Source organism: Podarcis raffonei, chromosome 1, assembly GCF_027172205.1.
Source record: "Podarcis raffonei isolate rPodRaf1 chromosome 1, rPodRaf1.pri, whole genome shotgun sequence".
Taxonomy (NCBI): domain Eukaryota; kingdom Metazoa; phylum Chordata; class Lepidosauria; order Squamata; family Lacertidae; genus Podarcis; species Podarcis raffonei.
This window is the reverse complement of record NC_070602.1, coordinates 17,891,096-17,918,006: the sequence shown is the minus strand read 5'-3', so window position 1 is coordinate 17,918,006 and position 26,911 is coordinate 17,891,096. Positions and strand designations below refer to the sequence as shown.

General features: G+C 45.9%; 1 protein-coding gene across 4 annotated transcripts in view; it reads right to left on the bottom strand.

Annotated features, from left to right (window-relative positions):
• Positions 1-26,911, bottom strand: part of CCDC85C (coiled-coil domain containing 85C) — a 168,776-nt gene that overhangs the window by 6,618 nt on the left and 135,247 nt on the right. For 2 of the 4 annotated variants that reach the window (XM_053375488.1, XM_053375496.1), the window contains 3 exons: positions 24,422-24,526; positions 5,573-5,668; positions 185-283 (listed from right to left, as the gene is read on the bottom strand). In XM_053375488.1, the coding sequence (XP_053231463.1) occupies positions 185-283; positions 5,573-5,668; positions 24,422-24,526 (300 nt within the window). The remainder of the gene's footprint in view (positions 1-184; positions 284-5,572; positions 5,669-24,421; positions 24,527-26,911) is intronic. The other 2 variants (XM_053375507.1, XM_053375515.1) reach the window with 2 other exon arrangements.

Here is a 26,911-nt window from a genome sequence, read left to right as displayed (position 1 = left end):
CCACAAGCATTCTGAGTGTGTGAACGTTTTGATTGACAGTATTCGTAACCCAATTTCTCTGCAGGTTGCAAAGACAACAAGCGACTAAGCCTGCACACACAGAACAAGATATTGGACAGCATTTAACACCACAGTTGGAAGTGAAAAACTGAAATGGGAAAGACTGTGAAAATGGGTTCATTACATTGCACATTTCACGAACAATTGCTTTCTCCTTTTCACTCAGGTCTTCTTCATAGTTTTCTTGAATTTGCCTGTCCAAATTCTCATGGACTTCAAGGACCTACAAACACAATGGACATGAAATTGTAAAATGATGTCACACAGTGGTAGACCCTAAGGTACCCCTAAGTGGAATGACCACTCCATCCTCATGCTGTCTGCCACGTTGGGAGGGCAAACAGGGCAAAATCTCAACACACACATAGGAGAGTGGGAAGTCTAATTGCCAGTAAAACATATGGAGCTTGAGATAAATGTTCCATCTGCATACATCACTAAGCTGGAAATGAATGGTTAGCACTAGGGGGGTTCTGGGGGGGGGGAGAACATGTGATCTACTTTCAACATATGCATACACACTTTTTGCAAATGGTCACTGGATGCTGCCCATATTGCCATTGAATTGTGCAGGTGCAAGGTAACTAAGCTGGAAAAAGCTGCGGCCTGACTCAAATCTCCTGCCCCCAAATCGTGCCAACGTATGGTAAAAAGAGACAAACTTCTGCCATCATGGTTAGGTACAGAAGACAGTAAAGGAAGAGTGGTCCATAAGTGGTTAAGGAAGGACTGGAGCTTCAGTGGTAGATACTATGCATGCAAAAGGTTCCAGGTTCAATCCCTGACTTCTCCAGGGACTCCTGCCCTAAACCTGAGCCAGTTTGGCAATGCTGAGCTACAAAGATGGACAGTGTGGCTCCGCATAAAGCAGACTGGCCACTTATGCATCACCTGCCAAAGAGAAGACAAAAGAGTACAATCGTACCTTGGATCCCAAACACCTTGAGAGTCGAACGTTTTGACTCCCGAACACCGCAAACCCGGATGTGAGTGTTCCGGTTTGCAAATGTTCTTTGGAACCCGAACGTCTGTCACGACTGGCAAGTGGCTGCAGGAGCTTCCTGCAGCCAATCGGAAGCCGCGCCTTGGTTTCCGAACTTTTAGGAAGTCGAACGGACTTCTGGAACGGATTCCGTTTGACCTCCGAGGTACGACTGTATGCAGATTTGCAGAAGGTGATGCTGATTAAAGTGTACAGACACAAACGGATAAATCATTACTTTAAACAGAAATAGATCTTGCCGCTATGGGGAAGACCAGGTAACTGTGTGTACCTGCTCAGTCTGCTTTCCAGGTATGGATATGAGCAACTTCAAGGCCACAGCTCTCCCTTCTTGGAGTTCTTTATCTTTAATATAAAGAAAGCCTGGACTGGACAGAGGACTCCTTCAAATAGAGGACGGTCCTCTGTAAAGCAAGAGGCACATGACCACCCTATGCCTCATTCATGTCTAGCTGTCAGGGACTGGCTGGACACTGAGGAGTGGTGGTTGGATGCATGGGCACTGGGAGAAGGTGGGCTGGAGACTGACTGGGAAGAAGGGATCTGTGGTAGCCTGTAGCAGCCAGGAGACGAGAGTTGGAGGCAGGAGAAGCTGCAGGATTGGAGAGTCAAGAGCAGGTGCAGGAGGAGGGAGGGAAAGGTCAGGCTGGTGTAGAGTCCAGGGCTGCCACACCTCTTTCTCCTGCCCCCACCTCTCCTGCTCCACTGTCTCCCAGGACCAGAAGAGGACTGAAGCAAGTTGCACACAGACGTCGTCTCTGCCTGCTCAGGTGGGGGAGATATGTAAGCTGAGCTGGGGGGGCCCTCCCTGTTGCCGCAACTGCCTCATTGGGTACACACCTGAGAGACGCAAGACTTTTCCTAACTTGCAAGTGTGCTTTGGACAAGAAAGAGTTAATTCCTCACGCTGGACATTCCTGAGAGTGCTGTGAGACGAGCATCATAATCACCCACATGTAATTCCGATTGAAGAATCAAGCTTCCACCTCCTCCCCCCCCCAACTCGATGACAGAATTATGGTTAACTCCGCAACGAATGTGGATTGTTTCAATTCAGATGAACACAACACTCTGTAAAACCAGGCACAAATGCTCCGCTCAGCTTTCTAGCGGGTGGCACTGCGCTTTGCACACTGACCGCTTTGAACTGGACCAATGCTTCCTTTTCCTGCCGTGCCTCAGAAGTCTCAGTTACAAAAATAGGTCATTCTCTTAGGGCCCTTAACCTACTTTGGAAATTGCATTATCCACTAGCTTAACCGACATATTTTGAACCAATGGCAATTTTGCATGACTGTACGGTTTCGCTTAAATTAATTCAATCCGTTGGCTCCTCTCTTTTTTGCAAGGGGGCGCAGGAACACCAGAGGAAGCAAGCAAGCGGCATTTACAAGCTTGCAAATAAAAATAGATCTCTAATGAATAGGAAGGAATTAATTATTGATCAAGCTGGATGCAGGCTGCGAAACCGACTCGTTGGTCTGGGCACGCCTGCGATACTCATCAGCCTGGATAATCAAATCCCAGCCCCAGAAATATCATGCCGGTAGCTGAATAAATGCACACGGCCACATGTACGTACTCCAGGCTGAGACTCTCCATTAGGTTTTATTGCCTGCATGAAACCCTCCAGTAACCTAACCCTATATTGCATCCTCATATCGCTTCCCCCAGTGTAAAATGTTAACTACAGGGATTTGTGGCAAGGAAAAAAACTCATATCTGCTTGCATTGTATTGCATGAAGATGCATGGATGCAGGAAACTGCTCCTGTTGAACATATGCCCAGCAATATTATTATTAATGGATTTTATAAGCTGTTTGATAATTCCCCCCCCCCAAGAGGTGAACGAGTCCAAATCATACAAATGTAGAAAAACACAAAGCCGCTGGCAGGAGGAAAAGGTTGCAACACTCAACGGGCAATTTTCTCCTAGCGTTGCCACCTTTCCTCTCTGACCTTGCCCTGTGCCTTCGACAGAAGCCTGACAAACAGAAATTAAGGTGAAGCTTATCAAAGACCTGCGAAGGAAATAACGGAAAACAACTCATCTGCTCAATTCCTGCATCTCGGGCTGCTAGTAGTAGAGGAGCAGGGCCGTGACTATAAGGTGGCAACCCTTGGAAAGGCTGCGCTTTAGGGGATCTGGGCCTCCAACAGCTGTGCCACTGGAAGATGCTCGGCAGTTTTCTCTGTCAATGCGCCCTGATGAAATGCAGCGTTCGTAGTCTGTTCTGTTAAAAATAGATTTCTGGACCCAGAAATACAAGCTGATTCTGCCAGCTGAGCAAGCTTTCTCTCTCCCCACCCTCTTTCCTTGGTATCTATGCACAGCATCGCAACCTGGAAGATTATCTAAGTGCCCTCAGGCCTGGTACATTAAGAGTGCTTTGCGCAGCACTGAAACTCGTGGATAATGAAAACAATGGTCTCCGGGGGACGATACAGATACAGCGATGTGACATTTAGTCTGTGCGTACGTGGCTACAGCAAAGTGGAGGATTTGGTTTGCGATCACTTTTGTTGTGTTCAGCATAGAAAAGAGACTTCTGACTCTCCTCTGTCCCAGAATTCCTCATGGCAGCGCTAGAGGTTTCCATTTCCTGTGGGGAACACCAGTGTCAACACTGGTCTGAGGAACACGGGGCCCAGTCAGAGAAGCTTCGGCTATTCCTATCCGATGTTGTCATGCTCCTTCTGCTGCCCTCGTGAGGGAGTAGCCTAAGCTCATGCGTGTGAACTCTTAACAGACAAAAGAAAGTACTTCTTCACACGAGACAGAGGTAATCTGGAGAATTTGCTGCCCCAAGATGTAGCAATGGCTTTAAAATGTAGCACTGGACTACTGCAATGTGCTCTATGTGGGGCTACCTTTGAAGGTGACCCGGAAACTACAACTAATGAGGCAGCTAGACTGGTGACTGGGAGCGGCTGCCGAGACCATATAACACCAGTCCTGAGAGATCAACATTGGCTCCCAGTACGTTTCCGAGCACAATTCAAAGTGTTGGTGCTGACCTTTAAAGCCCTAAATGGCCTCGGCCCAGTACACCTGAAGGAGTGTCTCCACCCACATGGTTCTGCCCAGACACTGAGGTCCAGCTCCGAGCGCCTTCTGGCAGTTCCCTCCCTGCAAGAAGTGAGGTTACAGGGAACCAGGGAGAGGGCCTTCTTGGGAGTGGCGCCCGCTCTGTGGAATGCCCTCTCATCAGATGTCAAGGAAATAAACAACTATCTGAATTTTAGAAGACATCTGAAGGCAGCCCTGTTTAGGGAAGTTTTTAATGTCTAATGTTTTATTGCTTTATTATTACAGTCATACCTCAAGTTGCATTTGCTTCATGTTGCATTTTTTCTGGTTACGAATGCGGCAAACCTGGAAGTGTTTACAGTGGTACCTCAGGTTACAGACACTGCTAACCCAGAAATAGTACCTCAGGTTAAGAATTTTGCTTCAGGATGAGAACAGAAATTATGCAGTGGCGGCACGGCGGCAGTGGGAGGCCCCATTAGGTAAAGTGGTACTTCAGGTTAAGAATAGTTTAAGGTTAAGAATGGACCTCCAGAACGAATTACGTTCTTAGCCCGAGGTACCACTGTACTTCCGGGTTCGCTGCTTCGTGCATGCGCAGGAGTGCTGTATTGCGTCACACGCATGCGCAGAAGTGGCACTCTACTTTTAGACTTTTCGAAGTGCAAATGGCACCCCGGAACAGATCGCATCCGTAAGCAGAGGTACCACTGTATTATTATTATTATTATTATTATTATTATTATTATTATTATTCTGTTGGGAGGCGCCCAGAGTGGCTGGGGAAACCCAACCAGATGGGTGGGGTATAAATAATAAATTTATTATTATTATTATTATTATTATTATTATTATTATTATTATTATTAAGAGTTAGGCAAATTCATGGAGGATGAGGCTAGTCGTGTTGGGTGTTGTGCTACTTCTTGTATCAGAGACAGTCAGCCTCTGAATATCAGTTGCAAGCCAGGCAATGGTGACCACCAAATTGGATGGCTTCAAAAGATGGTCAGACAAATTCAAGGAGAGGGTGATCAATGGCTACTAGGTACTGCCACAGGCTGTATGTTTCTCTCCTTCCTTGGAGGTTTCTAAGTCGAGGTTGGACAGCCATCTGCCATGGATGCTTTAGCTGAGATTCCTGCATTGGACTAGATGACCCTCCTGGTCCCTTCCAGCTCTAAGATTCTATGAATGCCAGTTGCTGGAAACCACAGATGGGGAGAGGGCTCTTGTTCTCAGGTCCTGCTTAAGGGCTTCTCATGGGCAACTGGTTGGCCACTCATGGGCAACAGGGTGGCGGACTAGATGGGCTTAAGGCCTGATCTAGCAGAGCTCTTCTTATGTCAATAAAAAGAGCACACCTGCTCTGCTATTTCTCAGACCAGAGCCTCTGGTTGCCTCTCCTCATTGTCTTCCTCTCTTGAGCTAGAATGCAAAGCCTATATGAATGCATGCAAAACACCCCACCCCTTACCTTCATAGCATGCACCACAGCTTCAGGTTTCTGGTTTATGGAGACGTATCCCATGGCAGGAGACGCTGCAAGATCAGGAGCCATACGGACAGGGCCCTGCAAAAGAGCAAACACTTGTAAGTATATATATATTCCAGCAAGAAACATCTGGTGCTGCCCAAGAATCCGAGGAAACCAACACATGTTGTGATTTTTTATATAGAAAACCAACACATATTGTGATTTTTTTTAAACTACAGATTTTATATAGTTTTAGGCTCTGACCTGATCCAAAGAACACCTGACCCAGCTCTGGATTAATGGGATGTGTGTGTCTAAAGTTTCATTATGGTTTATTTGGACTGTCTTCTCGATTTGATGTGGTGTCTGGTGCTGTGGGTTAAACCACAGAGCCTAGGACTTGCTGATCAGAAGGTTGGCGGTTCGAATCCCCACAACGGGGTGAGCTCCCATTGCTTGGTCCCAGCTCCTGCCAACCTAGCAGTTCGAAAGCACGTCAAAGTGCAAGTAGATAAATAGGTACCGCTCTGGCGGGAAGGTAAACGGCGTTTCCGTGCACTGCTCTGTTTTGCCAGAAGCGGCTTAGTCATGCTGGCCACATGACCCGGAAGCTGCACGCCGGCTCCCTCGGCCAATAAAGCGAGATGAGCGCCGCAACCCCAGAGTCGGTCACGACTGGACCTAATGGTCAGGGGTCCCTTTACCTTTACCTGGTGTCTAAAGGTAGATGATTATGACAGCAATATTATTATTATTATTATTATTATTATTATTATTATTATTATTATTATTTTATTATTTTATTATTATTATTTATTTATTATACCCCACCCATGTGGCTGGATTTCCCCTGATATCTTCAGAGGCATCCTTCTCATGGTTTGTTATTTATGTGCTTATTTAAGGATGTCATAGAATCATAGACTTGTGCAGTTGGAAGGGACCATGAGGGTGATATGTGGTCAAGTCTCATGCTCTACCAACAGAGTATGACTTGGGCAACAAGATCTTCAGAGGCGTCCAAATTGGTGCTGGTTGGAATCATCATACCTAATAAGGTGTTCTGTATGCTCCAAAGCTAAGCTTTTACGAACACTGAAAGCACAAGGTTTCAAGAGAACGGTGTACAAGTTCTGTTACGTACAATGGGACTTTGATAAAAGCTCAAGTCACTGTGAAAGAGCACTCCAAATTATTTGCCCATGTTATCCACACAGAAAATGGTAGGTGTAGCTGAAAGGAAACACATGGATGTCTGCACTGATCATTGCAATGCACCCTAAATTATTATTAATTATAAAGAAGTGTGGCTGTGAGAGACTTGGCTACAGGTACCCTGAAGGGACCCTGCACTTCTGAATTTATCACTAGAGTCATACCTCAGAAGTCGAACGGAATCTGCTCCAGAAGTCCGTTCAACTTCCAAAACGTTCGGGAACCAAAGCATGGCTTCTCATTGGCTGCAGGAAGCTCCTGCAGCCAATCGGAAGCCGTGTCAGACATTCGGGTTCCAAAGAACATTCGCAAACCGGAACACTCGCTTCCGTGTTTGTGCCATTCGGGAGCCAAAACTTTCAACTCGCAAGGCGTTCAACTTCCGAGGTATGACTGTACATTACAGAAGGGGCGAGTTTCCCAGGCCCAAATGACTCCTCCTGAAGTGGCTTTTCCAGTAGCAAAACGACCAATTTACAATTAAATACAGTTTTACCTAACATGCACCTTGGTGTCCTTGGTGGAATGAAATGTTTACTCAGAACATACCGGGAAAGTTTTCAACCCCGGAAACCAACTTAACCTTTGAAGTCACCCATAGCACTGGGTCGCTTTTAACTAGGAAGCAATATTCTGTCTGACACGGGCAGAGTGAGAGAATATTTGGCACCCAGTTCGCTGGCTGCATGGCAACATTCTCCAAAGAGCATCAAGTGCCCTTCAAGGAAGGTTGTGAAGGGAACCCAGGAGGTAAGTATATACACACAGCTGCAGCTAAAGGAGGGCTTGTTTTTTTAATGAATGGGCCATCAAGTTCTCTGATGTTTGGCGTTCTGTTGAAAAGTCAAAAAAAGTTCCTTTAATGTCAAGAAACCTGAGTACCCAACTAGTGCAATACTCACCTTCTGGTACGGGGGATCCCTTTTACGGTCTCTCCCAAGCAAGGTGAGGCACAATGTCTTTATTCAGAAAGATGCCCCCTTCCTGTCTCTATGATTTGTATGTTTGCACTATGCCATTCAGAGAAACCAACAATGGCTTCATTGAGAACTCTCCAATATTTTGCCTTCATGCTGTTCGGCAAAACAAAAGGGGGATTATCCCGTTGGGCTGTGAAGGTAAATTGGGATGACAGAGCGGTATGCAGTATCACTGCAGGGAATGTGCTGTCCAGGCAGTGCAAAGAGGTGCATATTATAGCCTTTTTCTAAAATACACACAAAAAATGTGCCTTATGTTAGAACTTCACAATTACAGATGTGACAAGGAAGGAAGGAGCTGTAGTTTTTAAAGAAGAGGAAGAAGAAGGAAGAGTTTGGATTTGATATCCCATCTTTCACTCCCTTTAAGGAGTCTCAAAGCGCCTCACAATCTCCTTTCCCTTCCTCCCCCACAACAAACACTCTGTGAGGTGAGTGGGGCTGAGAGACTTCAAAGAAGTGTGACTGGCCCAAGGTCACCCAGCAGCTGCATGTGGAGGAGCGGAGACGCGAACCCGGTTCCCCAGATTACGAGACTACCGCTCTTAACCACTACACCACACTGGCTCTCTTAAAGATTTTGCTGCTCTGGCTTTATCCCTCATGCTTCTTATTCTGTCCCAGCTAAGCAGCCTTCAGATCAACTGATGGCTAACATTGAACACGACGCGGGTGTTGAACAGGGACGCGGGTGGCGCTGTGGGTAAAAGCCTCAGCGCCTAGGGCTTGCCGATCGAAAGGTCGGCGGTTCAAATCCCCGCGGCGGGGTGTGCTCCCGTTGGTCGGTCCCAGCGCCTGCCAACCTAGCAGTTCGAAAGCACTCCCGGGTGCAAGTAGATAAATAGGGACCGCTTAATAGCGGGAAGGTAAACGGCGTTTCCGTGTGCTGCGCTGGCTCGCCAGATGCAGCTTTGTCACGCTGGCCACATGACCCGGAAGTGTCTCCGGACAGCGCTGGCCCCCGGCCTCTTGAGTGAGATGGGCGCACAACCCCAGAGTCTGTCAAGACTGGCCCATACGGGCAGGGGTACCTTTACCTTTAACATTGAACTTAACCAAAAAAGCAGTTTCCCATTACATGAAAGAGCTACAGAGAGTCTTTGCATCCTTCCTCTTCCTCTTCCATAGCCCTGGTTAAGAGATCAAAAGCTTCCCCTTCTGATTTTATGCCCATTATGTCCAATCTCAGGAAATGGTTGTTTTTTGTTTTTAACTACAGTTAAAAGAGAACAAGCCAGGATCAAACCATGGTGTTTGATCCTGGCTTGTTCTGAAACCTGTGGCCCTCCAGATGTGGTCAGACCCCAACTCCCACCATGGCCAATGGTCAGGGATGATGGCAACCATTCAGAACAAGGTGGAAGATGGCTTCAGGGGGCAGAGGGGAATCTCCAACAATTGCACCCCTTCCTCTTTCATTAGTAGACACCTGCACAGATCAAAAGCCCTTTCATGGGTTCAAAGGCACAAACTGAAGAACACCCTATTTATTTCTGCATTCACACCATGGCTAAAGCTAACCAAGGTTATGTTTTCAACTGAAGGTTGGAACCAAGGTTAGAAGCTGGTTTGCAAAGCATAAAAAGTAAACTTAGTTACCAGTAGCCAGTGCTATTTTTCTAGAAAAAGAGGTGCCAGAACTCATCACGAATGCCTCCCTTGTTCTCTCATAATGACATCAACCTGAGAAGTGCCGGAACTGAGTTCCGGTAAGTTCCAGCTGGGGGAAAAGCCCTGCCAGTTGCCCTTGTTAGAGATGGTCAGGTGATTGCTGCACCGGACCAGATAAATAGAGGCCCTGCTGAGGACTGGGCAGACATTTATCTTTGTCCATCCACACCCCATCGAGAATAGTTTTTTAAAAATGTTTACACAATTAATAAGAGTAACAGAGTATTAAAGCAGGCAGAACAGTATGTAAGCCTGAGCTCTTTTACTCTGGGTTCTCTGAAGAACAGGAAAACCCCGACAAATAGTTAATTTCTCATGGGATTTGGGGAGGAAACAGCTCTTTGTCTCTTGAACGTGATTCCTTATTTATTTCTGCCCCTGACTCCCAGTTCATTACTCCACAATATCCATTCACCTTCTCTCTTCAGAGTTGCTGATGCTGTGTAAAACTGCCATCCGTTGTACTAATAGTTCCAAATGTTTAATTAGTTTCAAAACAAAGAGAAATGCTTTCCTAATGATTTTGCTCCAGGAGGGTTGCCTCAGGAGGGTCCAGGAGTCCATTGGCACATATCACCTGTCAGCCAAATGCAGCTACTAGGCGACATCCATTTGTTTCAATGGAGCTCACCTGGAGCAGGTGAAGTCGTGGGGCTGACATTAATTTATGAAAACCACATGGGGAATCATATCAATACCCCCCAAAGAAGGTGTAACTATATTTGTAGTGGGGTTGTTCAGAAGTGAGTATGAACTGTTAAGGTTAGGCTGCAATCCTGCAAACATTTAGCAGGGAGTAGGTCCCATTGAATTCAATGGGGGCTTACTTCTGAGTAGAGGTAGGGATAGGATTGGGCTGTCTGGCACATTTCTGTGCCGGATTTAATCAGCATATGGTCTCCTTAGTTTGGGCCACACAATACTGAACAATAGCTCACACCACTCTTGAGTTACCCTTGGTCTGTGGCCACCAGGGGGTTGAGCTGGATGATCCTCAGAGTCCCTTCTGTCTCTACAACTCTATGATCACCATCCATTTTCAAGGTCACATAGGAAACCTGGGACAAATAACTATGAACTGTTCAAACATTTAGAGGTGTGCCCTGTTCCCTGAGCTCAACCTTTGTAGATGAGAGCGGTTAATAATGATAAGTGGTTAATGACGTTTGTGGCTAATGAGGCACTCAGAAGCCAAAACACTAAAAACCACTCAAGTTTAGGGGAGCTCTGTGAGCCGAAACCTCTGTCAGAAAATATTCCAAGCATCCGGAATCTACACTTGCTGTGCCAGTTTTATTGTGATCTTTTCCCCCCTTGTCCTTCCTGACTATCCTATTTCTCCTTCTCTGAAGTGCATTAGTTACTATGGAAACAAACATTGGCATATGCAGCGCTTTGCTGCATCCATCTACCAGTGGCATATAAAAAGTCCGTTTAGATACTAGCATAGGAAGTCTGGGCGGGGGGAGAGATTGAGAGGCCAACTGAGTGGCACAAGAACACTATTTTTAAGGAGAACTAGAGGACGCGGCAGTTTATTCACCTTGCTGCACCACAACAACAACCACCCGCATTTTGGTACCCAAAAGCAGCCCAGAACTTCCACTAGGTTCCAGGCAACCAGCTCACACCACTTTGCCTCCACAATTAAACATTCAGTAAAATGCAAGACAAACTCAGAGGACCTAATCTCCCCAGGGATATTCTCCTCTCTGAGCTTTCAGTGCTAAAAAGGCAGGAATCTGTACTCCAGTCTTCCTCGACTTAGTACCTCTACTACAACGCCCATCATCCCTGACAACTGGTCACCCATGGCTGACAGGGGCTGCTGGTCTTCTGTGGTCTCCTCTGTCGCGCGGCCATCCTCTGGGCCCTGGCCTGCTCTCTTGAAGCGCTAGCTGCCATGGAATAGGCTCAGGTTAGGCCTGGGCTCAGCCACGTGTCATTGCCCTCCCGGTGCTCTCCTACCTCTCCTCCTTAGTGGCAGCAGCAGCGGCACGTCAAGGTCAGGGCTCCTCTCTTTATTCTCCTTTCTCTTTTTCTCTCTCCCTTCTCCGTCTCCTCTCCTCCCTGTATCAGCTCCAGGATTTTCCTGGCCCCGGAGCGCCGCTGGGCAGTCGGCCGGGTGGCCAGGTGTGAGCGGTTCCACCAGTTGACGCGCTGGGCGTCCCCGCTTCCCCCCTGGCAGTGGCGGTGGCAATGGCAGTCTCAGCAGCCCAGAGCCAGCCTGGTAGCGCAGTTGGCTCTGCCTGGCTTCAGGAGCTGCTCGCTGCCATGGCGCCTGCCATTTTCCCTCGCCAGAAGTCCCCATATGATGTGTTTTGTGCCACTGAACCAATCACGCAACATTCATCCCCTACTAATAAATCTACAACACTTAAAATATAAATCCGGGGACGGATTTTGTCTGGGGATAGATTTGTAAATACGGGGACTGTCCCCGGGAAACGGGGACATCTAGTAACCATACCTTATAGAGGTATAAGGAAAAAGAGAGAGAAAGAGAAACATACAATAAGAGGTAAAACCTGCTCCTTGTTTCCACTGTTCTTGTCAATGAGTGCACAAGGCATTTGCATGATGAATATATCTAGAAAACATTTATTAAACAGGTCTAAATTACACATATTATGCTACTTGTATTCGGATCTTTGTTAACTTTGATTTACAGTGCTGCCTCCTCCAAGGTTTGCCTTCCCAAGCTACTATAACATTTCTAGCTATGGAAACACAACTTTTTGAGGTACAATAATGTGAAAAAGAAGCCCTGAAGCTTCCTAGGAAACCTACCTCACAAGGTCGTTGTGGGGATCAGATGAGACAGAGGAGAGCTTGCTGGAGCAAAGGTGGCATATAGATATAATAAATAATACTGGTTTCCTGGATATAGGATTTGGTTTGCAGAATCTGGATTCTTGAGCAACAGGGCAAAGAAGAGAAAAACACCAGATATTTGGAGGGAAGTACAGGGTCACTTCCGTGAAACCTTTTGCAACTAGAGGCTTATCAAGCTTGGTTTGGAGGCTAGTCAATACCTTTTTTTATTCTGCAAGGCCTCTGAATAAATCTAAGGTGGCACCCACTGTTTAGCTGTGACTGTGTGGGGATTTTATTTCCACTGCTTTGATTTTCACTGTCATTTTCGGAGTGAAAAAAACTTACAATTTAAACGTAAGGTTGTGGTCTGCTTTAAAGACCCCCTGTCGAAGACCAAAAATAAGTAAGAATGAACTTATAAAATGCCCCGTGTCCTTAAAAGGTAAGTATACTTCAAAAAAAATGAGCCAGGAACTAGATTAGGCTGGGGGGGGGAACAGCCCCCCAAAGCGGGCATTTATGGGAATAATTCCAACTTTTCACATTCTGCCTGACTCACGCATCACATCAGCAGAAAGAGGGGGAGGGGGAGGCACAGCTGCAAACCAAACATCTCTTTAGCTTAAATTGCAGGATGATTCATTCAGAAATGTGAGGAGAAATCACACCATTCAGTTCTAACAGGCTGTCATTGCTGCTTGGCGAAAAGTATTTTGGCGAGAACATGCTAAAAGGGGGGGGGAGGAAAAGGGGGGGAAGCACGCTTCTTCTCATCTTACCCACCTCCCCTCTCAGGTTTTTTTTCCCAGGAAGGGTGTGAGTTTTTCACTGTATTTTTTTTTGGGGGGGGTGGGGGAATAAAAGATTTCCCAACTGGGGAAGGAACTGAACTGTGAATGGCAACAGATACACAAAAGTTGCCACGCAAAGGGAGAAATATCCTTTTTTCCTCAGAACCGCCCCCCCTAAGGGCGGGCGAGAAATGAAAATGAGCAGGTGGGTGTCTGGGCAGAGGGTGGGATGTCAGCAGCGGCAATCTGGAAATGTAGAGGAAGGTCATGAAGCGATGGCCTTGGTCAGGATAAGGCTGCCCATGTAATTCCATGGAAATAATGGGTGTCTATAATAAAACCTGCCCCTTTTGGCACAGTTAGGGCACACCATCTTTATATGGGTGGCTGGGGGGTGGCGTGCGAGGGAAGATTAATGAAGGGGCCCATATGGCTGCAGCTCAACGTCCCAGCAGGCAGCGGTTCCCCCTCCCTCCCAGGCCCAGCTGTCTCCCTTCCGCTAAGGAAAAAAAGCAGGAAGACGCTCCAAAGAGATGGGTTGTGAAAGGCTGAAAAACGCTGAGGTTTCAAGGAGGCTGAGTGGAAACAAGCTCCTCAGTCTCCTGTGAGAGTGGGGAAAGGAAGACTGTGGCAAGTGCATAAATATGCATTCATTAATTGCATTTATATCCCACTTACCTTATTTTTCGCTCCATAAGACACACTTTTTTCTTCCTAAAAAGTAAGGGGAAATGTCTGTGCGTCTTATGGAGCGAATGTGTGGTCCCTGGAGCCGAATTAAAGGTAAAAGGACCCCTGACCATTAGGTCCAGTTGTGGCTGACTCTGGGGTTGCGGCGCTCATCTTGCTTTATTGGCCAAGGGAGCCGGCGTACAGCTTCCGGGTCATGTGGGCAGCATGACTAAGCCGCTTCTGGCGAACCAAAGCAGCACACGGAAATGCCGTTTACCTTCCCGCCGGAGCGGTACCTATTTATCTACTTGCACTTTGAAATGCTTTTGAACTGCTAGGTTGGCAGGAGCAGGGACCGAGCAATGGGAGCTCACCCTGTTGCGTGGATTCAAACCGCCGACCTTCAGATTGGCAAGTCCTAGGCTCTCTGGTTTAACCCACAGCGCCACCCGTGTCCCTTATGGAGCTGAATTGCCCAGGGGCAAAAAGGAAGTGGGTGTTGAAACAAAGCCGCTGATTGTTTGCTGATTGGGGAGAGAGATAAGGGATGCTAGAGATAAAGGAGGTTGCCTGGGAGGGGGGAGGTAAAGACAGCAAACTTGCAAAGGAGGGAAACAGGAAGACTAAAGCAATAAGGAGAGAAATTAGAAGAAAAGGAGGAGCAAAAAACTGATCCAGCTAAGGAAAAGACACTAAGGCAAACAAGAGGGAAGGGAGTGTTGAAAGGAAACAGCTGATCGGTGGGATCGGAAGAGAGATAAGGGATGCTAGCAGAGGCTGCCTGGGAGGGGAGAGGTAAAAGCCCATGGATCCTCAGGATTTTTACATTGGGTCACCCCAAATTCACCATCAGATCACATAGCATGTTCATGGCTACAGCCTGCACCAAAAAAATCACACAGCCACTGTTGCGTGGCGCAAAAACGTGGTTACAAAGCACGGATCCACATGGATCCTCAGGATTTTTGCATTAGGTCACCCCAAATTCACCATCAGATCATGTGTCTGTGGTCACAGCATGAACCACAAAAATCATACATCCACTGTTTCATTCAGAATATTTTTTTTTCTTGTTTTCCTCCTCTAAACTAGGTGCATCTTATGGAGCGAAAAATGTGGTACTTCTCTAAGGAGCTCAAAGCGGTATGCATGGTTCCCCCCTCCCTCACTGCATCTGCACAGCAACCCTGTGAGGTAGGTTAGGCTGAGAGGCAGTGATTGGCCCCAGTGAGCTTCAAAGCTGGATGCGGATTTGCAGCCTGGTCTTCCAGGCCCTAGGCCAACGTTCTTAACCACCACAGCACACAATACCCAGAGTGAGCTTTAGACAATAAACTTCTCAACTCCAAATGTGACCATCAGGTCGGGTGAGGGAGGAACAGAAGGACTAATTCACATGTATAATTTTTTTTTTCTGACATGAAGTTAACTTCTGGATCGGCAAATACAACTAAGGGCTTTTTTTCAGCCAGGACTCACCGGGACTCAGTTCCGGCACTTCTCAGGTGGGCACCATTACCATTACAAAAGAACAAGGGAGGTATTCATGGTGAGTTCTGGCACCTCTTTTTCTAGAAAAATAGCAGTAACTATTAAAAAACCCCAGCAATAATTATAGTTATATTGCCCCAGTCTAGGGACCCAAAGGGCAGCCACTCATTGGTGGCACAAGTACATGAGCAAGAATCTGCTGTCTTGACATACCGAGCCTCACTCTGAGTGCACATAAGATTTCTTCTGAGTTTTTCTCTACGATCATGAGGTCTAGAAACTTGCTGTATTTTTGGAATGAAAAGCAAGATTCCCAAGAAACCACTGCATTCCTGGGCTTAGTCCATATTCCATCTTCCGCAGTGGGGCACACACGCCAATGGGAGAAGCAAGCCTTTCTCCTACTTCACAAAGGACGGCCACAACAATCGTACCATGGCATTTTCTTGGCCCGCTTGTCAGAGAGCCATCATTAGCACCACTAATGGTAAGAGCTGCTAGACGGTGTCCCAGCCTCTCTCAGGAGCTTGTGTCCCCTCCCTTGCCAGAGGCATTTAAGCAGAGGGTGGACAGCCATCAGCCCAGGATGATGTGACAGAAAGCTTCCTTCAGTGAACTGGGGTTGGGTTAGATGGGGTCTGAGGTCCTTGACAACTTTCACATTCTGTGATTATAATGCATACTATTCTTTGCCAAAGTCCAGCTTTTAAATCCAGCCTTATAATCCTACAGTATACACCATGGGTAGGCAAATTAAGGCCGGGGGGGGCAGATCTGGCCCAATTGCCTTCTAAATCCAGCCCGCGGACAGTCTGGGAATCAGCGTGATTTTACATGAGTAGAATGTGTCCTTTTATTTAAAATGCATCTCTGAGTTATTTGTGGGGCCTGCCTGGTGTTTTTACATAAGTAGAATATGTGCTTTTATTTAAAATACATCTCTGGGTTATTTGTGGGGCATAGGAATTTGTTCATTTTTTTCTTCAAAATATAGTCTGGCCCCCCACAAGGTCTGAGGGACAGCTCCCTGCTGAAAAAGTTTGCTGACCTCCGGTATACAGGATGTACCAAAATATCAGTTGGTCATCAATTTGCCCAGCCTATCCATTTACCAGTTGTGACATTTAATTTTGGGGTACCCAGTAGTCAGATGCACTGTGGGCAACCAATTTAAAACAAAACAAACCCCACAACCCTGGCCTGCCCCCCCTCTCATATATTTAAATAGCAGTGCTGTCCTAGTTCCTGCTGGGATGAATTTTCCTGCTGCCCCAAAACCCAGAATGTCTTGCCACAGGGCACAAGCTGGGAAACACAATTGTATTTTTTATTTTTTGCAGCGAGGGGAGGAAAGGTCAGGGGAGGAACTGTATGAGTCCTGTCCGAATCAGAAGCTCTTTCCCAACATCAAACTGAAGGCCTTCGAAACTCGGGTAAGGCCTTTTGACGCACGGTATTAGCAAGGAAAAACAAAAGCAATTTTCTTCCTCCAGCTGAGATGGACTTTATTCCAGATGCTAATCTCCTTCATCGGTTATTTAATTTGCCTCTCATTAGACATACTGAGCAGCCGGCCATGTAAACATTCAAATCTATGAATTAACCATGGGGCTTGCCCACAAGCCAAGCCAAGCCCCCTTCCATCTGCCTGCACAGCTCAGACACCAACTTGTCAGACACAACAGTGTATCTTCAGGGCCTTGGCAACGTTCGGTGAAATCTACTTAATCCACACAAAAAAGGCTTACATGCCCCCTTTGATTAATAACCCTCCTTGAAACAGGGGGAAGGGCTTTAGCTCAGTGGGAGAGCATCTGCCTTGCATGCAGAAAGTCGTAGGTTCAATCCCTGGCATCTCCAGGTGGTCTGGGAGAGAGACTCCTGTCTGAAATTCTGGAGACCTCCTGCGAGTCAGGGTAGACAATGGTGGGTTAGATGGAGCATTTATCTGACTCCACAGAAGGCAGCTTCCAGTGTCCATATTCTCATTGAACCCATGCACACAGAGACATGCGTATGCATGCATACTCTTTATTGCTCTGTGGCCTTATGGATGTTTTCCAGAAGGACATTCAGAACTAAGCACATATGCAGAGGACTTGCTACATATAGGCACATGCGATGGTCCCAGATGTTAATTTTGAAAGAGTTATTCTGGGCTTACCACCAGCTAGTGGACACAAGAGGTCTTACTTCTCAGTTGTGAAGACTCACTGTCTTAATTTAATTGTAGAGGGAAATTTCCTCCACATGTGATCTAGCACACACAGTTGTTGTTTTTTAACCAGGAGGGCTGTTTATTACCTCTGCTGTCAGAGACAGTATACCTCTGAATCGAAAGTCTCCAGGTACATTTTGTGATTGGCACAGGTCCAATTGCAACCACGTGGAGATCTCTGGATGCTAGGTTGGTGACTGACATCTCCATCTGGCTGGCCCCTCCAGCTTTCTCAAGAAGACAAGCAGAAGAGCTTATTTATTGCATTTACTCCAAGGAGTAAATAGTTTACCCAGCTCCTCTCTGTTAATCCCTACAACAACCTTGTGAAGTAGGCTAAGAGGCTGCGACTGACTCTAAGGTTACCCAATGAACTTCACGACTGAGTGAGGATTTGAACCCTGACCTCTCAGGTCCTGGTCCAACACTCTAACCACTACACCACACTGGCTTCCTAGAGTACTTCTGCTGTGGAGCAGCTATACAAATCAAGTAGGTAAAGCAAAGGGCAAAGCAAAGCAAAATGTCACTTAGAAAAAGCTCTGACATATTATCCTTGAAGCTCAAATCTGTTTTATTGGATATTTTAATGTGTTTGAGATTCTTTTTCTTTACAATATAAAGCAGTATAGAAATGAAATGATAATAGTAGCAACAACAACAATAATAAAGTTCATGCGGGGGGGGGGGACCTAGACATATTGTTGTCGCGACCGTAACCTAGGTTCAAGGTGCCATTTGGTGATCAGAATATATACAGTGGTACCTCAGTTTTTGAATGTTTCGGAAGTCGAACGTTTCAGCTTTCGAATGCCGAAAACCCGAAAGTACCGCATTTTTCGCTCTATAAGACGCACCAGACTACAAGATGCACCTAGTTTTTGGAGGAGGAAAACAAGAAAAAAAAATTTCTGAATCTCAGAAGCCAGAACAGCAAGAGGGATCGCTGCGCAGCGAAAGCAGCAATCCCTCTTGCTGTTCTGGCTTCTGGGATAGCTGTGCAGCCTGCATTCACTCCATAAGACGTACACACATTTCCCCTTACCTTTTTAGAAGGGAAAAAGTGAGCCTTATAGAGCAAAAAATACAGTAACTGCTTTGGTTTTGGAAGCCAAACTTGCCACGCGGCTTCCGTATTGAGTTTTCTGGACGTAAATACTTCTGGAAAGGCATGCTTCAGAACGGATTACGTATCTGAGTTTCTAATACTGCTCTGAATACCAGTTGCTGGAAGTTGCAGGAGAGGCGGGGGCTCTTGTGCTCTCACAAGCATCTAGCCCTCAAGCTCCCTTCGAACTCTACAATTTTATGCTTCTATGGCCCAGAGCTGGCCACAGTGAGAACAGGATGCCGGACTAGATGGGCCACTATCCTGATGCAGCAAGCAGGTTCTTATGATGTTCTTAGGATCGTCTTATGACAACTTCCACTGTTCGCGATTCCCTGCCCTCTTTGAATATTCCACAATAGCCAAAGGATAAGGTTTAGCTTTCTCCAGCAGCCCACAATGTTTCTGCTCTGTTGCCTTTTTTAATAGCCAATCAGAAGCATAGAAGAAGCATCCCTCTTGGCTGAATGCTGCTCCTGTCTCTACCCACAAATCTATTTCCCCCTCTTGTATTGTCCATGTGTTAAAAGGGCTGCCTCAGATTTCATCCTTTGTTCGGCAGCCTCATGGCGCGGTCGGCCTCTCCTTCCCCCTCGGCTCTGTTCTTTAGCCATTGTCTCCTCCCTTTTCTTGCAAAGTTGTACTGCCATTCATTAGTCACCTGCTGCCACTGGGCACCGCTGAGCTCTGTGAGCTAAATTATCCAATTCAAAGGTCCCCTCAAAGCCAAGCGAGTTGGGGAAAGTGAGCACAGGTATGCCAAAACAGAATGCTCCAACAGGCAGTATAGACAAATGCAGAAGTAAATAATATTTTATAATAATAATTTATTATTACGGTCGGAGACCAGCTTGTAAAACACATAATGGGACTGCACTCCCAAAAGCAAAGCAAACATTTAAAACAATATAAAGCAATGGCTTACATGTTAAATGAGGCTGCATTTTAAATTGTATTTTAACGCGTATTTTAAATTGGTTCTTTTTCCCTCTCCCCCCCCCATTATGTTTTTATTGTAATTTTACTGATGTTAGCTGCCCTGAGCCCGGCTCTGGCTGGGGAGGGCAGGGTATAAATAAATATTTATTATTTATTATTATTATTATTATTTTAAAATGCGCTAAACGCATAAACACATAAAATCTTTGGGGGAAACTACCATAGGAAATTGGCCCAGAGTTACCCATGGATCCGAGTAAATAATATTTTGTGCAGGGACAGCCCAAGATATTTGGGTGCCGGGGGGAGGGGGAGAGGCGTTGTCGTCTCTCTTTCTTCTTGCAGCGACAGTAAATTAAATAGCTGAATTGAATAGCAGACATTTTGATCTCTTTCACCAGTAGGGCTGCACCTTCTCCTCAGGAGCAATTCAGCAGCAAATGCCCAAAGCAACTGTCTTTCCAAGTTGCATTCCACAGAAGGCAGCCTTATAAAATCACAGAATCGTAGAGCTGGAAGGGACCAGGAGGGTTATCTAGTCCAACCCCCTGCAGTGCAGGAAACTTTTGCCCGACATGAGGCTCGAATCCACAACCCTGAGATTAAGAATCTCACGCTTTACTGACTGAGCTACCTCGCAGGTGCCTTAAGGCTGTCCAAGCTGCATTCCGCATAAGAGTAAGAGAGTAAGAGTTTGGATTTGATATCCCGCCTTTCACTCCCCTTCAGGAGTCTCAAAGGGCTAACATTCTCCTGTCCCTTCCTCCCCCACAACAAACACTCTGTGAGGTGAGTGGGGCTGAGAGACTTCAGAGAAGTGTGACTAGTCCAAGGTCACCCAGAAGCTGCATGTGGAGGAGCGGAGACGCGAACCCGGTTCCCCAGATTACGAGACTACCGCTCTTAACCACTACACCACACTGGCTTCTAAGGCCGTCCTAAGGGGAGCATATTCCACATGGGCACATCTGCTGAGCAACAGCTCAGGCAGAGGATGGGGGACCTTTTCTCAGCCCTACAGGACTGTAAGATCACTTTCAGTTCTGGAACCGGGCTCAGAACGCTTTTAATTCTTAGTGTATGTCTTTTGGACCCGGCTCTGGTTGGTAGCTTCCGAGCCTGAAATCTGCGCACCCTTGCTATATGACAGAATGAAGAAAGAGCAGGATGATTATTTAGCAATTGAGTGGCCATTTGTTTATGCCTGATTATTTATTGGGATGGCACTGCTGAGACCTGGCAACAAGAGAATTCAGAGACGGAAGTTCCATTGTTTATTTACTTATCTGCAGAAGTAGTTTTTGATCCAACATATCCCCTTACAAAAAAAAGAAAAAGAAATAAGAGGCTTGTGAGCAGATCCACAGCGTAATGAGTAGTTTTGTGTCCTACAGCATCCTGTTTGCAAGGATTGGACACCCACCCGCTACTTTCCTGATGGCGTGAGAGGCTCATTTGTATGGTAATGCTTTCAATTTGGTTTTTCAGTTCTGCAAGAAAAATGGTCCCCTCCCATAGCCTTTTAAAGACTGATCATTTCCCCTCTCCAGGAGTTTCATTATCTCTTATGATTTGGAGAATGGCTTCCTTAAAATGACTTTATTACGTGCACCAGCAGAGGCCTATATATCATGCTTGCTCCCTAAGACTACAAAGGAGATATGAGCTCTTGCAAGACTGTGAGTCGAGGCTGATCTCAACTATTTTATTAGGTTACCTATTTTCTTCTTATATATCACCTGTCATTGAAAGGCAACTTCAGATATACTTGAGTGAGGAAGTGTCATATAGTTTTATCTTGTTAAGGAGTAAGGCTGGAGCTACGGGCTAATATTGTTAGCAAAGACACTTCAATAATGCAGATGGGAGTCAAGAAAAAAAAAGGAACCTGATAACACTTTAACGGAACTAACGGAACTAAAGCAGAGTATTCTTTGAAGAGTAAGCAACAGAGAATCCCCCCCCCTTTTCTTAGTTCAAACTTTGTAAACAGCTGGAAGAAATTCAATCAACCATACAGAAGAAAATCTCTCTCAGCACTGCAGAGCCAATCAGAGCTTGTGTTGGCTCAATGAGAATGCTGCCACTCTGCCTGTTCGTTAAGCACCACCCACCCACCCTCCTTGGCGAGTTGACTTTAACACTAGCAGAATTAACCCTTAAGTTGCACAGTAAGAGATCTTGCTGTTGTGCTTCCAACAAATATCAAGACATCCAGCTTTCAAACAGAGAAGAGCACTTTGCCAAGTGGAACAAGCATTTCCTCAGTAGGAAAAATGCTGGGGTAGATATTAACCATGCTCAGGGCCCCGTTGCACAACCATCAGAATCACGTGATAAAGATTTATCTGGCTTGTGCCATTTTAAACAGTGCTTGGTATGCATATTTGAATGTTGATCAAATATCAGGATCTACCAGTATGAGAAGAGGGGATCTTTGGCTTTCTATACAGCTGCCCTTTTGGGTTAACTATCAGAACAGTTTCGTGGCACCATGCCAGAAGTGGCTTGCCCAGTATGGTAGAGGTGCGACAATTTAAGACGGATGTTGACAAGCTGGAATGTGTGCAGAGGAGGGCGACCAAGATGATCAAGGGTCTGGAAACCAAGACTTAAGGAGCTGGGTATGTTTAGCCTGGAAAAGAGGAGACTGAGAGAAGATATGATAGCCATCTTCAGATATTCCAAGGGTTGTCACATGGTGGATGGAGCAAGCTTGTTTTCTCCTGTTCCGCGAACCAATGAGTTCACGTTACAAGAAAGGAGATTCCCACCAAACACCAGAAAAAACTTTCTGACAGTAAGAGCTGTTCAACAGTGGAACAATCTCTCTCGGTGGTGGTGGACTCTCCTTCCTTGGAGGTTTTTAAGCAGAGGTTGGATGGCCATCTGTCATGGATGCCTGAGATTCCTGCATTGCAGTGGGTTGGACTAGATGACCCTCGGGGTCCCTACAATTCTATGATTCTATCTCCCATCAACAGAATCACAGCTCTTGGAGTCCAGCCTCTACTTTATGGCTATATGCTTTTTTAGCATTACGTGAGCCAAGGTAAAAATGAGCAAGCAGAGAGGGCAGTTGTAATTATAGTTATTTTTTTTATTTGTATGGAGCGGGGAGGGTTATGTTAATCGCTTTCTATCTTACCTGTTACGAAAGCTCAACACAACATTTAGGAAAGGGAGGGAGGGAGGGAGGGAAAGGGAAAGCTCAGGGAACTCGACTTACAGACTAAGCACAGTTCACGCATGTCTGAGGAATTCGAGATTCAGAACAAGATACTTCTTCCCTGTAAAGGCCACATCATGTATAAGCCAAACCTCTGAGTCACCTGCAACCTAGCATTCTGATTGGCTAGATCAGCCTCCCCTGACCTGATGACCTCCAGGCATTTTGGACTCCAATCCCATCAGCCCCAGTTTACTCCTTAAAACTGAAAAGGTCTTAAGTTGCAAAACTTCTTCAGTTTCAAAACGTTCCAGCCGTGACAGATAAGCAGCGCTCGTGTTCTTGCCATTTTATCATTTCTTAGATCACGTTAAACCGCTCTGTTGACGGGAAGCCCCTGGGAAGTTTCACAGTTAGCACTTCTTATCCACCCATTTACCAGCAACTCTGTGGAAACGGTCCAAAAGTCCTTGGTAAATATTTGGGAAAGGAACATTTTGAAGCGCTTTCGTGTGGGCCATCCATTACATTGTGTCCAGTAGTTCCTGGGAGTCATGGGAAATAAAAGGGACGTGTCCAGGATAGAACAACGAAAATGTTTTGCTCTGGAAAAGGGTCATGGAATCATACAAATGGGTCACCTATTCCAACCCCCTGCAAAATCTTGAGTCACATGAACTTAAACAAAAAGAACCGAGGGCGCAAGCAAAAGTTACTTAAATTACGGGAAAGGGTATGTTCTTTCACACAGGTGTCAACCTTTTTTATCTTACGCATGAAATACATGTGTGTACACACAAACCCACCAGGTGTTACTGGTTGTCAGCTGAGGGTCAAACTACACGTTACACTTAATGTACTGTGTGCCGCAACGACACTTGTTTCTCTTAAATTAATTACAGCTCTGCAGGGTACCGCTGCTGATTTTTGTGACTGATTTATTTACCTAGCTATTATTAAGCTGATTTACAGCCCGGGGTTCCCAAACCGCGGTGTGCGAGCTCCATTTTAGCAGTCTGCAGCGTGCCTGTGGATCTGCAGTTGAGAAGACGGGCGCCGGCATTAAATATTCATACCAATTTTTAATTGTATTTTTATGGCTTCTTTTATTCCTTACACTGCTTTCTATCGTATTACAATCCGAATTCCACGCAATGCAATAAAATACAATATATAAGGAATAAGAGAAGCGGTTAGAAACGCAATTAAAGATTGTGCGGCACCCAGCATGGCACATTACAATTGCTACAAGAGGCAGAAAAATCGTTAAGAGCCTCAGCTATCAGCTTCGTTGGATGTTTGTGAATTCTAGTGTTATGAGAGAGGGAGGGAAAAAAATCTCTATCCACAATTGCATAATTTTAAACACTTCTATCATGTGAGTGTCAGAGGCAGTATGGCAAGTGAGTGAAGTGATCTTGAGCTCGCATCCTGCTTGCAGGTTTTCCCACAGGTTGGCCACTGTGAGACAGGATGATGGCCAAGGTGGGTCACTGGCCTGACCCATCACGGCTTGTCTTATGTTCTTATTCATAGCCAGCACTGGTTTCTCACGACTCCCATGAAAACAGAACAAGAGGACACAGAGTGTACACATGTCAGAATCAAACACTTGGTTTTGATTCCTGCTTCCCAGTGTTTGCAGAATGCTGGAATCAATTCAGCCAGCCTGCCAGATGTTTGCATTCATGGGTCAGGCTCCCGTCTCCCTCTCTCCCCTAATTTACGATTGCCATCAGCGTAATTACACGAGGTAGATAGCGATGCGTGCATCTTACATTCTGCATGGCGTCCTGATATTGCGGCAGTGACGACAGCTGCGACTCGGAATGGTACGGGGATAACCCTTTCCTCAGAGTCCTCAGATCCCCAGAGCTTGATTGCTGCAAAAGAGAGAGAGAGAAAGAAAGAAAAGGATTTCTATTTGATTCAAAGTAAGACAACGAGACTTTATTCTACTTTCGATTCCTTATTTGGTTCCTACCCTCGCCTCTCCAGTTCATCTGGCTCAACTGTAGGCACCACACGACAAGAAAAATCTAGTTTAAAGGCATGCTGTTGGAAAGGAAATGGAATATTGCTTAGATCCAAACTGCTGGTTTGGGTTAGAGGCTGGATTACCTCCCCGTCCCAGTTCAGCTAGCTTCTCAGCTGCAAAAGCAGGGACAAAGGAAAACCCTCAAATGGGCTGAACTGAGTTTGATGTGGGGGTGGACCTGAGCAGGCCTGAGGCCATATTCATACCATGCCATTTAAAACACGATGATGCCACCTTGACCTGTCATGGCTTCCCTCAGAGGGAGCTATAGTTTGTTGACGTGCTGAGAGTTGTCAGGAGACCCCTATTTCCCTCACAGAGCTACCATTCCCCAAGTTCCCTGTGAAGAGGGGTTCAATGTTAAACCACTCTGGGAACTGTAGCTCCGTGAAGTTCCAATGTTATGATTTGGGAACGATATAAAGTACCGTATTTTTCGCTCTGTAAGATGCACTTTTCCCCCTCCAAAAATTAAGGGGAAATGTATGTGCGTCTTATGGAGCGAATGCAGGCTCCATGGCTTCAGCGAAAGCAGCGCGAAGCCTCCAAAGCGCAGTGAGAGAGCTCCTGCCGTGCTCCAGAGGCTTTGCGTTGCAAGACTCTCCTGGCTTCAGGGATAGCCGCCTGAAGCCAGGAGAGCAAGAGGGATCTCTGCGCAGCGCCCCTTCAGCAAAGCGAGAGGAGAAATGGAAGGGGCTCCATTTCTCCTGCCGCTTCACTGAAGGGGCGCTGCACAGAGAGGGAGAGATTTTTTTTTCCCTTGTTCTCCCCCTCTAAAACTAGGTGCATCCTATGGTCGGGTGCGTCCTATAGAGCGAAAAATACGGTATATAAAAGTATGTGTGTCTTTATGGCATCCTCTTCAATATAACAATAAACAATTGAGGGAATTCAATTGTGAGGACTATGTTTCTGAAAGCCTGCATTTGTGTCCTTATTTTATGACTATCACTCAATTAAAAGTAAGTGTTTTTTAAATATTGACTTATCATTCACTGAATCTCATGCAATTTCCCTGGTGAGATGGGGGGTTTTTGGGGTAAGGGCATGACACACACACACATGAAAGAGACTAAATAAATATGCTACATATCAGACAAACAGATTGGGTACAATGTTGGTTCCCTACAGACCATGGTTTGCAAATAAGGAACGAACTCTGGGAACGTGCCCTCTCTCCCAATCCTTCCTTTCATGTGGATTCTCCTCTACTCTCCACTGTGGGCCTTAACCATTGAAGAATAATGATAAATAATAATAATAATAATAATGATGATGATGATGATGATGATGATGTTTTATTTGTACCCCACCCTCTCCGGCCAGAGCATTATGTAACCAGATTCTCCATTAGCCAAAGTCTAGAAACCCAGGTCACTTCTAACTTTGGTCAAGATGGCAGCCCTGCAGTCTAGTGAATCATTTTGGAAAATGTGTTGCTGCAGCAGGGCTGAAGCTAAGCAGCTGCAAACCTGAAAGACTGGCATTTGCATATAATAAATAAACATTTATTTACGGGAAAAGATGGAAACCCCATTTAGCATCAGCACAAATCTAACTTGTGCTTGAGGCTACGAAGGAAGTGGGAAAGTGTGCATTCCCAACAAGCAGTGGGCTGTTTGCTCATTTGCGAGATGTCTGTGGTTTGCTGAACAAGCCATGGTTAGAACAAACCATGGCTTGCTGCTATGTTTGAACACAGGCACTGTGTCCCTACCCAACAAGAAGGATCCTTGGAAGTTGATAATGTATGGTACCCCCCCCCCCATGCTAGCCCTGGCTTTGCAAAACTCATTTTCTTGGGTTAGATAACTTACTTTGAAAAGGCTGATAAAAACCATTTTTTAAGGAACAAATGTCCTGTATTTATACTTTCACTTTCTTTGAGCAACCTTTGACTGCATTCAACTGCCTGTTTGTATGCTTTATTTTTAAAAAATTGACATTTTTTGAGATAAAATACAAGAATCAAACTAGTCTACAGAACAAGAATATTTTTTTAAAAAACAAACAAATGGGGGAGAAGAGAGAAAAAATACCTGTGAGGCCCTTTACCATATTTATATCAAATCTATCCTGTCATTTATCCACATACAGAGAGGTAGACTCAACCTGGGAGCCTAATTCTTCTCCCAGTCTCTCACCCTGGGAGACCCTTTCAACCCTGCCTTTCATACAACAGGGGCTCCCCTCTGCCGAGTGTCCCCTTCCTGTTTGTTTCCTCCTCAGT